The 22,636-nt window shown below is 33.5% G+C and overlaps 1 protein-coding gene across 1 annotated transcript; it reads right to left on the reverse strand.

The window, feature by feature from the left end:
- Positions 1 to 524: 524 nt before the first annotated feature.
- Positions 525 to 20,811, reverse strand: LOC123667983 (homeobox protein Hox-A4). Its single transcript, XM_045601807.1, has 4 exons — positions 20,295 to 20,811; positions 19,222 to 19,410; positions 1,751 to 1,908; positions 525 to 857 (listed from the first exon to the last, which is right to left on the reverse strand). Exons 1-4 carry the CDS (start codon positions 20,809 to 20,811, stop codon positions 525 to 527), a joined length of 1,197 nt encoding a protein of 398 aa, XP_045457763.1.
- Positions 20,812 to 22,636: the final 1,825 nt, after the last annotated feature.

Raw genomic sequence — 22,636 nt, forward strand, 5'->3', positions numbered from 1 at the left:
GTAATACTGAACAAAGATGTCATACTCATATTTTCTTTTTACAAAACCTTATACATATAATAAACTATTAACAATTATTATGTTATTTATTACATTATATTAATAGTAAATTTATACTTATTTATTTTATTATTTTTTTGGCCTGTATCAGTTCAAATAAATTTACTTAATAATAGGCAGATAATTCTTACATTGTTTAAGTAGGGAAAATAATACATTAATTGCAATTAAAAAAAATAGTTAATTAAAAATTTATAAGAATAAAAAAAATATACGAACAGCATAACATAACTAAGATACAAATCTTCATAAAACAAAAAATATTTATATATTAAATAATAATAAAAAAATATTAAATTTACTAATAGTATAAGTATATAAAACTTAATCGTATCTATAATAACCTACATTATATAAAGACTAGATTTACTTTACCGGGCAGCGTATACAATTAATCATTAAGCTACCAGTATCTTTACCAAGTAAAAAAACCTAATGGGAAACAAACAAAAAGTCATTTATTTTCATACTACATACGGCCTGAACATGTCAATGCCTCTGCCGCCATCTTGGCTCATGACCAGCCCGCGTCTATTGTTTTCCAAATTCGAATTAAAGTTGGCGGCGGCCATTGCTCTCTCTCGCTCTAGCGCGATAATTCTGTCCCTGTCTAGTAGCGGGGGTGGTTTGACAGCTGTCATGTCGGCGGCGATGGAAGGTTGTTTATCGTGTTCGGAAGGTTCCTTCTGTTTGTTTTTGTCGTCGGCCGGGATGTGCGGCTCCTTGCTCTTGGTGTCCTGTTGCGCCTTTTTCGAACGCTTCCACTTCATTCTTCGGTTTTGAAACCATATTTTTACCTGTTAATAGGAATAATATTTATTTATTTTTTGTTTTGTAAGAATATAGATGTAAGAGGGCTATTTTTTCATGGCAACTATTACCTATTCTCAGTTTACAATTTCTTCTCATTTTAAATTAAATTTTATATACAATTCTACATTAATAATTGTTCTTGTTTATGAAGTGTGTTTAAACATTAGTCTGATTATAAAAAAAAAAACAAGAAACACATAAAACCGCTTTCGTTTCAAACTTTCCAGCTATCCAAGATTAACAATAATATATCATAACCTGACACGGGCGCAGAGATTAATCTTTAAACCTACATAAAACGCCCCAAGCAATAACGTTTATGGCGTACGTTTCGCCGCCCCCATAATCTTGTTCCGAGCATTTGTAAGCTCAAATCCGGGCATCGTTCAACTTGACAGCCGTTTCGCGCCATTTCGTAAATGTCAAAATAGGGTTCTTTTAGGTGTTGACTTTTGAGTGCCGTAAAAGGATTCACACTGCTTTTTGCAGCTACTTGTTTTTATTGGGTTATATTTTATGCAATGTTATTGTTATTTATTGTTGATTGATAGTTATTTATTGTTGAAGTTAAGAAAGAAGTAACAATAACAACAAAAAAACAAGCAGAAAACTTTCTAAAAAAATATTTCATATATGAGAACATTTGTTTGTAAATGTGTCATATAACTTTCGAAAAAAAAAACATAAGACTCTTTATTTGTAAGTATAATATCTGTTCATATTAAATAAATAAAAAAAATATTCAATGAACCCTTAATTGGAATGTTTTCACCGTTTCTTTCTTCAAGACTTACTTAATTTTATTTTATGAAGGCAGTCTATAACCAAAAAATAATTTCTTAATATATTGTTATTTCAAATAATAAAATAAGCCAACCTGAGTCTCAGTGAGCATCAAACTGGTAGCCACTTCGAATCTCTTCGGCCTGGACAGGTATTTGTTCATCCGGAATTGCTTCTCCAGCTCCAGCAGTTGCTGGGAGGTGAAGGCGGTGCGAGGACGCCTGGTCTTGCCGAGGAGGGCGTGGGGTGCACCTGGTGACAAAAATTGTAGGTGAAAATGATGTGAAATACGATAATGAAATACGATAAAGATAGGAAATAAGAAATTTTGTTCTGCGCAGTAATTACTGAGGTCGGGCACAGCAGGATATAACCTGCCCAAAATCTGGAGGAGCCTGACTGGTGAAGCACCTCGACCTTAGAGAAGATCACAGCTAAATAACAATATTCTCAAGCAGTATCGTGTTCCTGTGGTGAGTTAGTTAGAGCTAATGAGGAGTCTATAGTGTACGGTAACCGCTTACCGTCAGGTGGGCGGGACCGTACGCTTGTTTGCCGTCTTAGTCATAAAAAAAGGCTGTGCTTGAGACTGGAGTAAAGCTTCGTAAAAACGTAACTCTCTCTCTTCCTTTCTATTTTCTCTAACTCATATCTCTCTATCTCAACTTCCGTTCGCCTCACCCGATTACTCTTTTCGTAACGCTCTCGTCACGCATTGACCAGCTTACTCTCCAAGTCAAGCGTGCGTAAAGATGTTTTAATTCAAAAATAGCTTAGTATAATATTACAACAAATAATACATATCCTCGTAAAGTAAAGATTTTATTGATAACGCCACATTTGCACGCGTATTTTAAATATCGTAAAAAAATAATATTTCTTTATTGTGTGTAATACAAATATATAAATAAAAAACTTTTAAAATTAAATAAACAAAATTAAAAAAAATATTTTACTATTAATATTTGACAGAACGAAGTCTGTCCGGCCAGCAACTTTTAAAATTAAAAAAAAAAATTAAAAAAAAATTTACTATTAACTTTTGACAGAAGTCTATCCAGCCAGCATAAATTAATTTAAGTTTCACTTTATTTTTATTCGCTAAATTTTAGACCAATCGGAATTAGCCAGTTAATAATATTTTAAACAGCAAAAGTCCCTTTTATGCTTTAAAGAGGAAGGAATTAGCTTTATTTGCTACAATGCTGCTCGGATGGTAGGTGATTAATTTCTCTATCAAGAGCATCGATCGCTATCAAGTGTTTATGATAGCAACTATGACCGGTGATTTTATATGCACTCCGAATAATGGACAAACAAAGATAAGCACCCAGATCTGAAATAATAATAAATATTCCGAGTGAAAAGTAGACCAGCAAAAAATAAGTCATTTTTATATAATATTTTTAACTTCATAAGTTACTTTATGTACTATGTGGCTACGGCACTAAAGAATATAGCCACCCCCTCTCTTCCCGTGGGTGTCGTAAGAGGCGACTAAGGGATAACACAGTTCCGCTACCACCTTGGAACTTAAAAGGCCGACCGGTGGCGGGATAACCATCCAACTGCTGGCTTTGAAATACACAGGCCGAAGACGGGCAGCAGCGTCTTCGGTGCGACAAAGCCAGTACTGCGGTCACCAACCCGCCTGCCCAGCGTGGTGACTATGGGCAAAACACATAAGTTCACGTTATTTTTGGCGTAAACTTGTGGAGGCCTATGTCCAGCAGTGGACTGTATAGGCTGTAATGATGATGATGATAAATGATTTATCGGCTACACACCATTACGAAGTCTGCGGTTTTTGTGAAACATAATGTATAAAAACCGTCATTATATCATCTCCTTTGCCCTAAGGTTGCCTGGAAGAGATTGCTCTTAAGCAATAAGGCCGCCTTTTGTACGTTTTCTACTAATTATTGTTAATGTTGCTTGTTTATTTTATTTTTTGTTTGGTGTACAATAAAGTGTAAATAAATAAATAAATAAAAATATACCTTTTTATTCAACGCGGCTATAATTTATCGGTAACTGTAAAATATCTGTAAATATTTAGCTTAGCCTGTGATTTACCAATAAGTACCTGTTTATAATATTGTAAAAATTCTAAATAAATGTGCCTATTTACCTATTTTGACTAGCCCGTTCGCGCAGTATGTAGTACTTTCTGTTCCGCGGTTTGCGGGTTCGATTACCACCTGAGTCTGGGTGGAATATGTGTATTTATATATTTATATATGTATTATATCTATTAGCTATAACAATCGACAGTTACCTGTAGCACCAGCATTAAGTTGCTTAACATAGGAACATAAGACCGTGTGTGTGTTATAAGATATTTATTTATATTTTTTATTTATTTGGTTTTGAAATATATCAAATTTTCTTTAAGCAGTTTATCGAAAGGAATTTGTAAAACGATTACATTAATCTTTCTGTCTGTCATCACTCGATGTAGATAGGTAGGTACATATGTTCGAGTGGGCATTTCCGAATTGTTTTGAATCATCATTTTACAAGTCCTAGTGACTGACTGATCCAGCGGACTTCGTACTGTCTCATTCTTTTTTTTATGACACTAGGTCGGCAAACAAGCGTACGGCTCGCCTGATGGTAAGCGATTACCGTAGCTTATAGACACCTGCAACACCAGAAGCATCGCAAGCGCGTTGCCGACTCAATCCCCAATCCTCCCAGGAGCTCTGGTCACCTTACTCACCAACAGGGACACAATACTGCTTGAAAATAGTATTATTTAGCTGTGATCTTCTGTAAGGTCGAGGTACTACCCCAGTCGGGCTGCTCCATATTTTGAGCAGGAAATTCCTGCTGTGCCCTACCTCAGTTGTTTCTTCTGCATATACCGGATTTTAATTTTATTTTATAAAAACCTTATTTAAATAATAACGAATAATAAAAAAAAAATCGGTCGAATAAGGTCGGAAGTTGGGCGCGTACATACATTTCTGGGAATTAATTATTGGTGTAATGGTGCCATCAGTAGTCGCTTAAAACACCGACGGTTTACCGGTTCAAATCCCACTTGAGATGGACATTTGTATTTGTACAAATATTCCGTTCCGGTTGTATGTCTGTCCTTGTGGACCACCCCACCGTGCCTCGCAGAGCACGTTAAGCTGTCGGTCCCGGTTGTTATCATGTACAACTGATAGTGATCGTTACTCATAGTAGGGAATATATCCACCAACCCACATTGGAGCAGCAGTGGGATATTACAGGCTGAAGCGAAGCTTTTGTGACTGAAGTCAGAAAATATTTAAAACAAAGAGTCTACGTTGCAACAGTAACATTCGCATAGCGTATTTACATTTTGACATAGCCCATTATGGAACTGATATTTGAACATATCCGCCAACCTGTGGTGGATTAGGCTAAAATCCTTCTCCTACGTGGAAAAAGAGGCCTATGGATGGAGCTGTGGCATGATACAGGCTGAATGCAATTTTTGTATTTATAGATTTTAGTAAAATACCACTGGAATAAAATCTAGTAATCAATCAATCAATGAGAAAAACCGAAACAAGTGTGTCACTTAACCGTGCGTGTTGTAAATAAAGATAATTTCTTTTATTTATATACTAGGTAGATAAACTTTATTACTCTTTTTGATGATCTTTTTGATTGTGGTCACAAAAAACATCTATATGTATAAAAATGATTGTTTGTCTGTATATCCTTTATAGAATCGTAAACTTTGCATTTGATCATGCATCTTCAGCAAAGTGTTGTGCGTGAGCCCACAAAGGTTTCTGAGTTGGTACGGCAAAAAAAGCGTAGTATCGCACGCAGGGTACAGCTAGTTATGATATAAAACGATTTGTATGTTTATAAAATATATGTAGGTGCTTTTCTATTATGGCAATAGTGCAAAAGTGGCAAATTATCGGAAATTTGGAGTAGTTAGGTAATTAAAACATGATAAACATCCAATTAGACGTTTTCACAAATACATTTATGCGGGACACACATTTGTTATAAAATATTTCGTTTTCTTATTGCTATAACAACTATTATGATCATCATCAATATCATCATTCAAGCCTATTGCAGTCACCACGCTGGGCAGGCGGGTTAGTGACCGCAGGGCTGGCTTTTTCGCACCGAAGACGCTGCTGCCCGTCTTCAGCCTGTGTGTTTGAAAGCCAGCAGTTGGATGGTTATCCCGCCATCGGTCGGCTTCTTAAGTTCCAAGGTGGTAGTGGAATCTTGTTATACCTTAGTCGCCTCTTACGACACCTACGGGAAGAGAGGGGGTGACTATATTCTTTGGTGCCGTAGCCACACAGCTATTATGAGCCTTCTTTTAAAGAATACTTAATACGATTGAAGTGAGCATTATAATCGACGCAAATATTCAACTCATAATTACCAAAACTGAAAACTTAATAATTCCTTCTCAAAGTAGGTTAATCACAAACAGTTACAAAAATATAGAGAATCCTTTATCATTTAATAAAATAAAACAATTAAGTTTATCAAAGTACCTATCGATCGTAGAAACAATCACTGTTGATAAATACAAATTAGCGTGAGATCTAGTTGGCGCGATAAAAAATGTTTTAATTATTTATGATAAAAACCGTCAATGATTATCTATATAATCGCTACACCTACAACTACATTGTTCAATCTACACTAATATTATAAAGCTGAAGAGTTTGTTTGTTTGTTTGAACGCGCTAATCTCAGCAACTATCTGATCCGATTTGAAAAATTCTTTCAGTATTAGGTAGCCCATTTATCGAAGAAGGCTATAGGCTATATATCACAACGCTACCAATAGGAGCGGAGCACCAATAATGAATGTTTCAAAATCGGGATTTTTTTTCCTTTTGAGAGCTTCCGCTGCGTACCATGCGTAAACAGTAAAAGTTTTGCAAAAATGATATATGACAAAATTGTTCCTATTCCACGCGGACGAAGTTGCAGGCAGAATATCATCAGGATAAATCACTAACCGACTTGGAAAGAAGATGTATGTTGACGATAGTTAAGATAAAGAAAGACTTTTATCAGAGGTTCACGAGGTTTCTAAATTTCCAGCATTTGGTTCAGCTCCTATAAGTAAATGTATAAAATTTTGTTGTGTGATATTTCCATGTTTATTTATTTAACATTCAAAGAATCTTAACTAAATACATTAGCATTCAATGGTGTGTCAAAAACATTGTCGATTTATTTCTATATTAAAAAGATCTTTTAAATTGGACAGGTAGAGCTTAAGATTAGCATGTTATATAATAAACAGTGGCTACGGCAGTAAAGAATATAGCCACCCCCTCTCTTCCCGTCGCTGTCGTAAGAGGCGACTAACACAGTTCCACTACCACCTTGGAAGGCGCGAACTTGCAGAGGCCTATGTCTAGCAGTGGACTGCGATAGGTTGAAGTCTTTATAAATACACATTAATCATCTTGTTATACAATAACCTGATACCTTACGTTAATGGTTTCACCATTAACTTAAGGAGAAAAAAGTAATGCTAAATTTTCTCCACCTTACACTGTAACATCACATCATTTAAATGATGTAACATCAATAGTGCGTGATCACAGAATATTATGTAAAAAAAAACTGTCAAATTAGTTAATAATTAAGAGAGCTATACCAGCATTCAAGTTTTCGTATTATGACACATCTATTTATTTATGTTATATAAAGCACAGTTTCAGGTTATTGATACTGAATAATTCTTAAAATTAATCGTCAATTAAATCATAATATGCAAAATCAGTATATGTAATTATATTAATAAAATGTAGTGACACAATAATAAAAAAAAAACGAATATCCACCTTCTAAGCTTTAAAAAAAATTTGAAAAATGTTAAAAAACATAAATAATTAAACTAAAACTGTACACTGTAAAGAACCCACTCGTGACGTCTCTTGTCAAGTTGACAGATGCGTCGCTCGTTCGTTATCGCGCGCAAACAGCGCCAAATGTCGCACGACCAATCCTGTTACACTAATTGATAATTATCATTTCTATAGGATTAGCACCGTATGTGATAAATTTCTTTTATTTGTATACGATTTACAAATAAACGGTAAAATAAACATTCAGTTCGGAAATCTGTCGTTTCTTAAATTTGACATTCGGTGTAATGCCATATAATCATTCAGCTAATGATAAATTTAATAACAATGGTTTTAATGTCGATGCTATATTAAATTAATGTAAATAAACATTAACATTATTTTTAAAATCACGCATTTTGTATTTTCAAAGGTCACAAAAATTAATTCAAATTTATAACGACAGACTCATAAAATTTTAAAAGTGATTAGGCAGAATAGAATGCGTTGTATGTCCTTGTTAATATTTCAACGGTATGTATTTTTTTTTAATTTGTACTTTCAGAACTAGCTTGTAGAAACATTTTAAACAGCCATTAGTCTTTGGCGTGGTCACGTACAGTAAATAATTTAAATAAAGCACCACACCGGCCCTTAAGCACGAACCTCTGTTTATTTTCGATCGCCATGTTTAATATACTTTTAAATATCTTTCGAATGTTTAATCTGTGACCGCGATGTGAAAAATAAAGAATGACTTTTTAACACCTTTTTAAATTGATTTGATAAGGCGTTTTTATGTCACTTTTTCCATTAATTTCTACATATAGATTTATTTTATTTTATTTGTATTGGAATCTAGTTTAATTAGCTGAACTAGTTCGTCTTTGTCAACAATAAGTATTGACAGATTAAAAAAATCAACCAACCCGCCTGCCCAGCGTGGTGACTATGGGCAAAACACATGAGTTCACGTTTTATTTTGGCGTAAACTTGTGGAGGCCTATGTCCAGCAGTGGACTGTATAGGCTGTAATGATGATGATGAGATTAAAAAAATATATAAATTTTATCCACAATAAGGCCTCGCTTGCTTTGCGGTGATCTTATAATTTAATTAATATTATATAATTATTTATAATTAATCTGTAAGTTATGAATTTTAAAGGGTAACTTTACGTTATATAATATTACACTATATAAAGCGTACATCCTCCATATAAAAGGAGCTCACCACATTGTTTAAGTGGTTAGCAGATAAATAATTAGAAGTTAGTTACTTACTTATATACATATAACTCGAGAATGGCTCGACCAATTTGGCTATTTTTTTTGTATGTTTCTTAAGGCCCACGGAAGGTTTTAATATTAAAATAAATAAATAATATTAACTTTTGACAGACTGTCCAGGCAGCTAGTACTCTTTTTTAAGAATGAAAAATTGAGAACTAATGATGTATTCCATAAATATACGAAATTATTTGTTCTTCAGGAGTTATGGAAATCAATTATTTAAGTAAAATAATGAATTTTACGATTTTTATTTTTGTGTTACCCACACATTAAAAAATTCTAAACATTTTTTAATATCATATCAAAAATCGACCGTTCCAGCGGGGATTGAGCCTGCCTCTCCGACTGACCGTGTCGGTGCTTTAACAAATTAAGCTATGGAACGATGTATCCGCTAAAAATTGAAATTTTTGATATGATAATTTTATATTCGGTCTAAGCGACCGTCGCGCCGTCTATAGTGGTGAGTTCTTTACAGAAACCCGTAACTATTCAAAGTTTCATATTACAATTAAAATCTTCGTTTTTTTGAAGTTGGTTAAAAATAGATACAAAATCAAAAATAAAATAAAAAAATAAAACATCGCTACACAAAAAAAATGCATCAAAAATTATACTACGACCCCCTAAATTAATCCAGTTGCCCGTGAAATTACCGAAACCACCCCTAACTAATAAAATTACTACAAGTCGTCTGTATGTCACTATAATATGAAATTATAACCTTTATTTATATAAACATACGAGTGATTTTCGTAATGCAATTCTTTAAGTGATTATTTCTATGGGGGAACAAATGTAGGGTAATTTATATGTATTTATTGTTCGCTAATTTGTTTGTTTGTAAACGTATTGATCTTATAAGGGTACGTTTAATTTAGTACAGGGTCGCTTAGTGCGATATTTGTTATTCAACAGTTTACAATTAAAATTTAACTTTTAAAACTTAACTGATTCACCATTTACTATCTGACGTTTGACAGTTTCCAACCTTTTCATCTGTCAGATTTTTTTGTATTTTTTTCTGTGGCTTTGGAACCTGGTCAAAAATTAATGATTTGAAAATCGCTTGCTAAAATCACTGCTGGGCCTTTTGCCCCATGTAGGAGAAGGATCAGAGCTTAATCCACCACGCTGTTCTAATGCGGGTTGGCGGTAATATTCTCTACTACGAGTAACGATCGCTATCAAGTGTACATGATAACAACCGGGACCGACGGCTTAGCGAGCTCTCCGAGGCACGGTGGGGAGACCCACAAGGACTGCGCAAAACACCCAGACCACGGCAAACACCTGTATGGCCAATACAAGTTAGTCATGTACGGGGTTTTGAACCCGCAACCGCCAGCGCAAAAGCCACAAACCAATGCGCCAACGCTTTGAAAATAAAACAGTTTAAATATGGAAAGAATTCGCTTCCTAACAATTATCATCTGTTGTTAAAGCATCTGAGTCATTCTCATAGTAATCCATCTGTTAAAGGGCACTTGTCTGCACCTATCACGACTACATCGGGAGTCCCTCAGGTCTCTTCTGGGTCCGCTTTTCTTCCTGTTGTTTATACACGGTCTTGTGGACAATTTGAACTACGAGAGTTTGTTACACGCAGACGACCTCAGAATTTTCAAATCGGTTGATAGTGCGAATGATGCATTGTGAGATCAGAATAATTAGAGCGCTTTAGTCGACTGGTGTTGTGCAAATCATATGAACCTCAATATACGCGCAAGTGCTTTGTAGTTCATCACCATCATCATCATCACTTCAGCCTATCGCAGTCCACTGCTAGACATAGGCCTCTACAAGTTCACGCCAAAAATGGCGTCATATGTGTTGCACATAATCATCATAGCAGGCGGGTTGGTGACCGCAGGGCTGGCTTTGTCGCACCGAAGACGCTACTGCCCGTCTTCGGCCTGTGTATTTCAAAGCCAGTAGTTGGATGGTTATCCCTGTCATCAGTCGGCTTTTAAGTTCTAAGGTGGTAATGGAACTGTGTTATCCCTTAGTCGCCTCTTATGACACCCACAGGAAGAAAGACGGTGGCTATATTCTTTACTGCCGTAGCCACACACCATATATTATTAATATAACATACATATAAACCGATTTCAATATAATAAGTTATATATAAAAAACCTTGAAGTTTCTTAGAATTTCGTACAATAATAATATTAAATATAACGCGTAGTATTATCACCTTTAATGTCAATAATAATAAAGGCTATAATCCCATTATATTTGTTATCAGTAGATTAAGACAGATAAGAAATTTTTCATCCGGTCGGCGGGTTCAAAGAGGCGTGTTCCTCTACCCTCTTTTAAGTAATCTTTACTAATCGGGAAATAGTCACAGACATATTTTTTTTAATGATATAAGTTTAATAAGCGTCCTATTCCATTGTTAATTCATCTTCCATGCTTTATTATTTAAATATATAAAAATGAATGTTTGTCTGTATGTCGTGTGTGTAGCAAGATATTTCTTACTTAGGCCTTACTTCAAAAAAAAAAATTAATTTTTATTCATATAAGGAGAAATTCATAGTTAATTTTGGCCGTGATATAAAAAGATTTCTAAAGTGTTTTATCTTTCGTTTAGTTTATAAATTGGGGATGAGAGTAAAGTGATATATGAACGTAACGAGTGCCCGGTGGCTGTATAAATAGATTCTTTGCTGAAAATCCACTGAAAATCGACCCCTTTTCGGACAACACGCCGTTTGAGTAGTGGTGGGGTTAGTGTCGATACTTTTATTATGTTTTTTTTTTTATCATATCGTACATACAGTATATAATTTTTTATTTAATTTATTAGAATGTAATTTTTAGAATATAATATTGTATTTTTTTTAAATTTATAACTTATGAAATTGCTTTAATGTTGAAGTTAGAGACAGTGAAGTTAGTTTGAGGATTTGTGTATTTATAGTTTGACGTATTTTAGAATTAGTTTTTTTTCGCAATATTATAAAATAATATTTTAAAAGAAGTATTCTAGTTTGTTGATATAATTACATGCTTTGCCGCACAATGAACTTTATGTTCCATTGGTAATAATAAAATTCAATACATTTCATAAGACTTTTTTATTGGTTATACCAGAAAAAAAATCTTATTTTGAGTTGAAATTAAGCTTAATCCATCACACTGCTCTACTGCGGGTTGGCGGATATATTCCCTAATAGAGTAACGGTTACCATCATGTGTATATGATAGCAACTAGGAACAACAGCTTAAAGTGATCGCTAAGGCACGATGGGGAGACCCACAAGGACAGCCATACAAACCGGAAAGAAATATTTGTACAAATACAATTATCCAACCCGAGAACTTGCAAACTGTCGATGTTTAGGCGCGTACGTGGCATATACGCCACTACACAAAAGCGGTTTTAAAACAATTCTTAATTTTTAATAAATTAAAAAAATGTATATAGTAAAAAAACGTTTTTATAGTTTAACAGTAAAAAATATATGTCGATACGATATTTTATCTTGTAAATAAACGTTTATCGATATGAAAATTAAATCCAATCGACGCGTCCCAACCCTACGCACGGATCTAATTTGTCAAGAGCCCTTTGTTTGTGCGAATAAATTGGTGCCTAGTAATTGGCTTAAGGCCCTCCGGGGACGCAGTGCTGCGGAATTTTTGTTCAATTTAATTACTGTAGTTAAACGTTGGGGCCCTTTTTGAGTTTATATGTTATGAAATGACGTTTAATTTTCAATATATTTTTTAAATATATAATCTGTGTTTTGAAAATTGGTTAGGTGATTTCGTACTGTAATATTTCTTTCATGAAAATTTGATTCTTAATTCCGTAATTTTATTCCGTTAATATATGTTTTTTTGTTATTCAAATCTTATGCTGATAATAATTGATCCAAAAAACGAGTTTACCAAGTTAGTGTGGTCTTTCGGAAGCTTTGTCTGAACATAGGCAAATTTCGGCAATTGTTTTTTTTTATAAGTATTCTAATATTATGTATTAGTATATAAGTTAAGTAAATATATAAATATAGCTATGGACTGTTCTCCTGTAATAGATTTAGGGACGAACTAAGAATCGAAAAAAGCAATTATTTAATAAAACAAACAGCAAACAGACAGTCGAAATATAAATTAACATAATAAAATTAGTCGGTACATTAAAAGTCTCTTTAAATTAGATTTAATTAGGGAGACATTTTGTTGTTTGAATTTTTTGAAATATTTGAATAATATTCTAGAAATTTCTAGAGCAGTCATAGTCACGTCAAACATGCGTCCCACTGAAAATTTTTCTACGACTTGAATAAAAAATATGGCAGTGCGTCTATATTTATTTTATTGGTAATCTTGTTGGTGACAGTAAACATTGCACGATGAAACATACACATAACAGTAATATACACCAATCAAAATAAAATTTGCAAAAGGCAGCGCTATGAAGAAATAATTAATAATTGTATTTGCAGACAAACGAAAAAAAAAAACGACTTCAATTATATCGACAAGTAATAGGTACGACGTAGGTAGATGAAAAAATAGTCAAGTGAATACGCATTATCAAAGATTACTCCAAAAGCAGTTATCAGATTTCAATAAAATTTAAAAATGACCACATGATAAACATCAGCTTTCGATTAAATTAAAAATTATCAAAATCGGTACACCCAGTAAAAAGTTAAGCGGATTTTCGAGAGTTTTCCTCGATATCTCTGGGATCCTATCATCAAATCCTGGTTTCCTTATCATGGTACCAAAATAGGGATATCTCCTTTCCAACAAAAAAAAAAAAGAATTATCAAAATCGGTACATCCAGTAAAAAGTTATGTGGTATAATACAACGTAGGTCGACGAAAAAAGCGTCAAGTAAAAACGCATTATTAGATACGAGTATAACTCAAAAAGTAGTTGTTAGATCTCAAATAAATTTAAATATGACCAAATGACACACACCACCTTTCGATTAGAAAAAACTTTGTCGAAATCGGTCCACCCGGTTAAAAGTTCTGATGTCACATACATAAAAAAAAATACAGTCGAATTGAAAACTTCCTCCTTTTTTGGAAGTCGGTTAAAAATAAAAAATATTTTTTCTTTTCATTTTTAATTCTTATTATCAATGTCAATAAATACAAATGTAACAACAAAAACACTAAATTCCTTACGATTTTTAAAATTCAGCACCAAAAAATATATTTTTTTTTTAAATAATTTTACAGACACTGGTAATAAAACAAAGTTGTAATAGTAAAAAAAATCTAAACTACATTACCGTAAAATACATTAAAAAAAAAAGAAAAATTAATAAATAAAAAAATGTTTATAATAATTACTATTGGCAATAGTAATGAATACGCATGTGACAATAATAAACAAATTAGCATAATGCCGTACGATTATTTAGAGCGGGACAGATGTGGCCGTTAATGCATCGATTTAATTTTATAGTTCGGCCAGTGATAAGTTTGTATGGAGGAATTAATTTAATCATACAATTTAGGTTTTGTGTTGTAAATACTTCTTTTATTTTAACTTGAAAATTGAGTTTGAGATTAGTTTTATGAAATACCTACAATACAATAGAATAAAAAAATATAAGTTATAAAATCATACGTGATCTAACAACAGACATATCGGCCATAACATATTTATTAGAAAAAAAAGCATTAGTAGCGCGGATAGAATTATTGCCACAACTACTTTTGCTTGTCGTGAATTTTTCAAATTTTTTTTAGTGTATATTAACTTAAATTGAATGTAAAATTTGAAAATAAATCGAAAATGAACCTATAATCTTTTAAAATAAGATCAACGTGTAGCGGAAAACCGGAATGTCTGGCGCTAACTTAGCGAGGCCTATGTCCAGCAGTGGACTACAATAGGCTGAACTGACTGACTGACACGTGTAGCAACCACTACACTGTATCTCGAGATAAATCTGGAAATCTAGATCATTTATCATTAATGATTATTTACTTACGCTTAACAGGGTAAATCCCTTATATACGAGTTCTATATATAAATAAAATCTGCCACTGCTCAGTAAAAAGGCGTAATCAATCATTGTTATTATAACGTCGAGTTCGTGAGATAAAATCTTGTTGTCAGTTTGTTTATCACGAAAAACAATGATAGGTGATGATCGGGGGACTAATATAAGATAGATTGGTTCTTTTATCGAAAATAAACAGATAATTACGTGGTATCAAGTGGTTTACTTCTCGTGTAATCAGCATCTGTGAAAAATTTAGGTTTTTCGGTATAGTTGTAGGTATATGATGTATAACGATAAATCGTTTAGAAATATGGATTGGGTATTTCTTTTCAACTTACTGTTTGTTTAAATACTATGGTTAATCATACATCATCAATCATAATCCTAGAGGTATTGGTACAATTTTTTGTATTAAAGTTTTTTCTACGTACTATTAGGCTGATTATGGAGTGGCTTTTTCTTATAAGTGTCACTGTAGATTAAAAAAGAAAAAAATATATAGGTAATAAAAACAGTCTTAGAAATAAGCGAGAATTTTATAATCAAAGTTTCTTCAATTCTTCTGTACATATATTTATTAATTATTGACAACTTGTTTTAAAATATTTAACTATTAAAATAAGCTAGAAACAATAAAGTTAAACAAAATATAAAGCCAAATGTGATCTATTTCTAAGACTTCTTGTTTATTCATACAAAAATTGTTATTTTTTAGTTTCCCGTTGAGATACACTCCGATAAGATATGATGATGACATCGATCTTCATTACTCTCGTGTCATTTTTATATAAAATGAAATAAAATAAAGCATTTAAATGATTTATTCTTTTAAATATAATGATTTTTTTATACAGTTAGGTCGGCAAACAAGCGTATAGCTCACTTGATGGTAAGCGATTACCGTAGCGTATACCACGCACCACTTGAAGCATTGCAAGCGCGTTGCCGACTCTACCCCACCCCTCCAGGAGCTCTGGTCACAACAGTATTATTTAGCTGTGATCTTCTGTAAGGTCGAGGTACTACCCCAGTCGAGTTGCTCCATATTTTGAGCAGGAAATTTCCTGCTGTGCCCTACCTCAGTTATAAAATATAATACCTAAAGATGGAATGACAAGTAGACTTTTTCACAGTGACGTCATATCACAGAGCGACGTTTGAGTAATCCCTATTGAATAATAAAATTATGCAAGATATTTGATAAATAATAATTTTCATTATTAAATGGAAACTATGGAAAAAATAAGCAAAAATGGGTGAAAAATAAACATAAAACTAACGAAAAACAAAACAATTGTAAAATTAATAAAATTACGATTTAAAATGCCTTTGAAGCCTACAGGAATGAAAAAAAAAAATGATTGTTACTTTTTTGATAATAGTTGATTACTATAACATTTGGATTGCCGTCACTTAAATGTACATAATGTTTTTATTGGTTTGTATTTATCACAATTAATCACTTTACTAATTTTAAAAGTAAAATAATGCAACAGTAAAACTACTATATATTACTACTACTATAAGCAATAAATCCGCTAGTCTAACTTGTTCTAAAATATAGTACCTACTTAGTGCAAAATCCTTGCCTAGTTCTAACTAAAGATTTTTAACATACACATAGGGTGGTCAGTTGCTAATGTAGTCAACCTGTATTGTAGGTAACAGTCGACTTATATACATATCAATGATATTTTTTTTATTGATACATTGCACACATATAAATATCATTATAACATATAAAAAAAAAACAAATAAAATAAAACAAATAAAATAAAACAAATTATAATATTAATATTTGCAATAAATTTTAACAGTCCGATTCCATACGTGAAAGCATTAAACATTTTCTATTGAATAGTTAACGTTACAAATTTATTTATTAGGGGGTGTTTTATCCGCGAGGGGGTTGTTTATTGGGTGTTGGGTGTCGAGTGCTAATCGTCCGCACATGTTGCTATTAGCTCTATTACTTAATAGATCTCGAACAGGTTTTTCGGTTGTCACTTATGGGGTGTTTTATTGGGGTGTTGTATGGTGATGCAGGTTGCTAACTTTTTTATCCTTAATTGCATTATTTTTTTTATTAATGCAAGTGTTTATATACTTTTGATCACGACTTCGTCTCCATATAAGACAAGCTTCCCTGGTGATCTTCGTATTCATATTTTTGTGAACTAATTTTTTTTTTTTTAGTTATATACATCTTGTTCTGATAACAGAGAACACAAAAAAGAGAATTCTACAATATTTTGGGTTAGAGCACAGCAAGAAATATCCTGTTCAAAATCCCGAGCGGACGACTGGGGGAATACGAGTACCTCTACCTTAAAGATGATCACAGCTAATAACACTATTTTTAAGTAGAATTATAGGTACTGTTTCTGTGGTGCTTCGGAGAGCACGTTAAGCCGTCGGTCCCGGTTGTTATCATGTACACCTGATAGCGATTGTTACTCATAGCAGCGTGGTGGATTAAGCTCTGATCCTTCTCCTACATGGGGAAAGAGGCCTATGCTCGGTAGTGGGATATTACAGGCTGAGGCGTTTCTGTGGTGAAGAATGTAGCCAGAGCTTCTGGGAACGGTGATCGGGTGTTACAGACATCCACATGCTGCGGTACCCGCTTACCATCGGGTGAGCTTTATAATATAAAAAATGTACAAAAATGTTATACCTCAAAAATTTTATCCCTCAATTGATTTTTAGAGGGTGTACCAAGATAAAACCTACACCCCATTCCATCTACATCTTACCAAATCATGTTACAACTTCGGACAGTATGAATATTTTTAAATCAAAAGTAAAAGAATTCGTCTGTACAATGTGATGTATTGGGGTGTTGTATTTTATATGTGGAGCCTTTTTATTAGCTTTTATTTTTATTTTTTATATGTATTAGTTATAGTTCTAATAAGCTGTAAGCTATCCTAATAAAATAAAATAAAAATTGTAAATATTTCAATTAATCGTTTCAGAAGTAATTATTGTGACATCCTTTTAGTATATTGATTGTATTTCATTGTAAGTGAAGTTAATACTTTTATGATAAACAAATTCTTTGAACCTAACTTCCGCCCGGATCCCTACGACGAGTGATCCCAGAATAAACATACAGATAGGTAAAAATGTAAAAAAAAATTATTTATGTTAAATGAACTATATCTTTCATAATATATCGTATTCGTTCGACGGCTGTTACATTTATATTATACTTATAGATTAAAATAGGCACGTAATGGAAAGATTATAATAATTCCAATAAATCTCTACCAAATCTATTTGTTTTTCTTGTACCAAATGTATGTCAAACACACAACCCTCTTTTATGCCGTCGATGCACTAAAATGACATGTGCGGAGTGTAAATACAGTGTTGTGTCAATAACACCTCGCCGGGGGTAATATTGTTTGCGATGTTGTTGCTAAAATTTGATAGGACTAATTATTAAGATTTGATAAGAGTTTAAAAACTATTCTATAATTATTTTTTGCGGTAAAGTCTAAGGAATACGTTTAAATGAAAAACTTTTTTGTTGGAAACATTACTACATAATACTTATTTTTTAATTGATTGAGATTATCAAGGAGTATCAACTATTGAAATATGTTGTTATTCAATTAGGACCAAATAAAAAGAACACAAACAAAACAAAAACAAACAAACAAAGCCTCGTATAATTACGATCCTTATTGGTCTATAAAAAGATTAATTGTGTTTGCACGCAAATGAAAAAAAAATGGACTTCAATTTACCAGTAATATAAAAATGCGCGTTATCAAATATTACTCAAAAAGTAGTCATTAGATCTCAAATTTAAATGGGACTACACGACAAGCATCTGAAATTTTCGATTATAACAAGAATTCATCAAAATCGGTTCAACCAGTAAGAAGTTATAATACAACGCAGATCACGAAAAAATAGTCAAGTAAATAATAATAATAATAATATTCTTTTCGTACCACTTGCATAAAAAAATGACATTCTATGTCACCAAAAGCGAACATAACAATAGTCATTTTTAATCTGTTAAAAACAGGGAAAGAAATTTGTACTGAATTTCATTCATCCTCTAGGGGGAGAATGTGATTTAAATTTGGAATACCTACCGAAATTTATATGAACTACATCTGTGTTTACACCATTGAGTTTGTATATAAAGCATTATACATCTTTTTGAAAAAGGAATACGTATTTATTATGCAGTTATGATTATTAAATCAAATTACGAAAACCGACGAGGCCGTATGAGCTTGATGCCTTTGCTTTTCCGACAAAAAAATATTAGTCTAGGAAATACCAATTATTAGATATAACTAGAAAAGTACTTGTTAAATCTCAATTAAATTTAAATGGGACCACATGATAATTCGATTAAAACTAAAATCGGTTAAAAATATAAGCGAATGCTACAACTTCCTCGTTTTTGTAGTTTGTTAAATAAATATAACATTTTACCTCCCAATTCCGGTATTCGATGATAGAACATGCCGGTTCTGGCCAGCCATTCCAGCTGCATCTGGTGCAAGACTCTGTCTCCAGGATGGTGGAAGGCGGACGCCTGGGGTAGACTCAGCCCTGGAGGCGGGTAGTTGAACAGCGGCGCTTGGATCGGAGGCTGAAGTAGACCAGGCTTTGGGATGATACCTTGGAAGATCAGGGAAATTATTAATGTTTTTGTGTTAGTTATAAGATACCGATTATTTGTGTGAATTTATATTTTTTATTTAATTTAAGATGGTGAAATTTTGTCATATACATGTCATAGATTCCATTAATTTTGTAATATATATTTTTACTATTTGTGGCCCGCGATTTCACACGCGTTAGTTTGAAAAAAATAGCCTATAGCCTTCCTTGATAAATGGGCTATCTAACACTGAAAGAATTCTTCAAATTGGACCAATAGTTCCTGAGATTAACGCGTTCAAACAAACAAACAAACAAACTCTTCAGCTTTATAATATTAATATAGATTCGGAATATTGTTATGGCGTATATTTGTCCAAGACTACTTCTATATTTTTTGAATATTATATCAAAAATTGACCGATCCAGCGGTAAAAACCGAAAAATAAAATCATCATATCAAAAATTTCGATCTCGCGGGTACATCGTTCCATAGCTTAATTGGATAGAGCGCCGACACGGTCAGTCGGAGACGCGGGTTCGATCCCCGCTGGAACGGTCAATTTTTGATATGATATTCAAAAATGTTTAGAATTCCTAATGTGTGGGTAACACAAAAATAAAATCGTACATACTTCTATATTACTACGTACACCAGAATTAATTATATATAGTCCCTATACTTACAAGACTGAATTACCAGATTACTCCAGCAAGCGTTTTATTTTATTTTTTATTTTTTAGAATTAGATTCAACTAGAAACTCCATATTGTATATTCTAGCATTATGAGGTTTAAAGATTCAGATAGTAACAAATTCGAATATTATCACATATATGTATATCACATGACTGTATCATAGCTGGAAATTTATCACAGTATTAGCATGAACAAAACCTTACCAGGTCTATAACTATCATATTCTTCATTCCCTCCTTCGACACCTGGAGAAATTGGAGGACTGTAGCTCTCCGAGCGATTACCATCATCAGAGCCTGGCGATGCACTTCTGGGACTACTTTGACCAGATCTTGGACTCTCTGCCCCAAAGTTTTGACTGGGAGGCCGATTTTGGCATTTGCTTATTGTATTCTGCTCAATTTGGGTGTCATAATTGTCGTTTTGGTATCTGGTGATGTAGTTCTTATTCTGTATTAACGCTAAATACTTCTGCTGTGCCATTCTCTCCTGAATAGTCTGATCTGGTTCCATATGTTTTGATAGTAAAGCGTCGATGCAGAAGGACTTCTTTCCCTGGTTCAAGAGTGTTTTGTCCTCGTCTAGTTGTTTGTAAAACTTCATATTTTTAGGGCTGTTCGAGCGGCTGGGGTCTGGATTCGATTCCTGGTCAATTTCGAATGGTTTCTCAGGTGTTTCGCTGTCGCGTCGGTACATCGCTTGGGATAGTATAGTGGACATATTTTCGGCTGAGGTCCGGTTACATGTTCATCCTGGAAAGAAATATAATTGTAATCAATTAAACTAAATCGGACGCTTGCAATTGATGTATTTTAAAAAGAATTAATTGGATTTACAAATAAGTTTCAATGTTGCGTATATTTACGTCAAATCTACAGACTAGTACGTCGTAGTAGGGAATATATATGCAACCCGCATTGAAGCAGCGTGGTGAATTAAGCTCCGATCCTTCTCCTACATGGGGAAAGAGGCCTATGCCCAGTAGTGAGATATTACAGGCTGAAGCGAGCTACAGACTATTATATAGTAGCCATAGCTGGACACAGACCTCTTCAAGTTCACGCAAAACTTCCCGATTCTCCGCAACCCCATCTAGCCCTCAAGGAATACGACGCAAAAATTAGATAGGGGATAACTGCATCGTCATAGTTCATTGATATATTTTATGCTACTTGATTTCATTCTGGTAAATGGTAACAGGTAACTATTACTTAAACTTCTAGTATGGTGCTACGTATAGCCGTCTAAACAGCGTTGTTCGTGTGTTCGATTCTCAGATATTTGTAGAAACACAATTGTTTCAGATATGGATGTATGTTGATGTGGGTCTCTTCACCATCCCCATTGGGCATATAGCCGTCGGTCCTGATTTTCGTCACAGAACACACACTTCAGCCTATCACAGTCCACTGCTGGACATAGGCCTCCACAAGTTCGCGCCAAAGATGGCGTGAACTCATGTGTTTTGCCCATAGTCAGTAACCGCAGGGCTGGCTTTGATGCACCGAAGATGTTGCTACCCGTTTTCGGCCTGTCTATTTCAAAGCCAGCAGTTGGATGGTTATCCCGCCATCGGTCGGCTTTTTAAGTACCAAGGTGGTAGTAGAACTGTGTTATCCCTTAATCGCCTCTTACGACACCCACGGGAAGAGAGGGGGTGGCTATATTCTTTATTGTCGGAACCACACAGCGCGTTCAAAGCATAACGTTATCTAAATACGACCAAACATGGACAATAGTTAACTTACAGCTTGAGATCAATTTTGAAAAATAAATTTAGCTTTTAAAGTTTAACTTAATCTTGTCTAAATCTGACATTTTCGAATAAAGATTCATATGTTATATACAGTCAGTCACTTCGTGTTACTAACAATAACCGTTTAAACTGTATGGTCGATATCATATGGACAAACAACATTCGACCATTTTATCAACTTGTGAAGTGAATAATTTAGCATAATTATAAAAAAGTGTGTATTTACTTATGTACGCACGTAAGAAGTTATAATTCATCGGCTAGCTAACTTCACGTTGCTAACTTTTCTTCATTGACTAACTAAATACAGGATGTTTTTTTTTCGGTTCGGCGCGCGCATTGTAAAAATTATTCCCATCATTTTTCCCTAACGCGCCAAAAGGGGTAATAACATCAAAAAATGATTTGAATATAAATATATATAATCTGTTTATATAAACTAAGTAGGAAGCAACTCTTTAAATATCGTTCTACAATAAAAATAAAACGCCTAAATGTACGTTAGTAAGCGCATACTCCCGAACAACACCAAATTAGATAATCTCTTTTTTTGTTCATTATTATCAGGACAAGGTTAAGGTGATATTAACGAAAAAATACGGCGCTATGAAGTTCGCCATGTCAGCTCGTATGAAATAAAATGTTCTTAATAGTAGCTAAAGTTTCAAACTTTTGTCTGATCTTTATACAACTGAATTATTTATAGTATTTATTCACGTCACTATTTTTGAAGACAAACTTCATTACAATAGTTATAATTGGATACTCGGTGAAACGATGATGCGTCAC

This window comes from Melitaea cinxia, chromosome 29 (genome assembly GCF_905220565.1).
Source record: "Melitaea cinxia chromosome 29, ilMelCinx1.1, whole genome shotgun sequence".
NCBI lineage: Eukaryota > Metazoa > Arthropoda > Insecta > Lepidoptera > Nymphalidae > Melitaea > Melitaea cinxia.

Bases quoted from the DNA above. Each gene is read 5' to 3' on its own strand.
- LOC123667983 (XM_045601807.1), bottom strand. From the start codon at position 20,811: ATGTCCACTATACTATCCCAAGCGATGTACCGACGCGACAGCGAAACA. The intron at 19,411-20,294 runs GTAAGGTTTTGT...TGATCTTCCAAG, and splicing joins ATATGATAGTTATAGACCTG to GTATCATCCCAAAGCCTGGT. The intron at 858-1,750 runs GTTGGCTTATTT...TCCTATTAACAG, and splicing joins TGATGCTCACTGAGACTCAG to GTAAAAATATGGTTTCAAAA.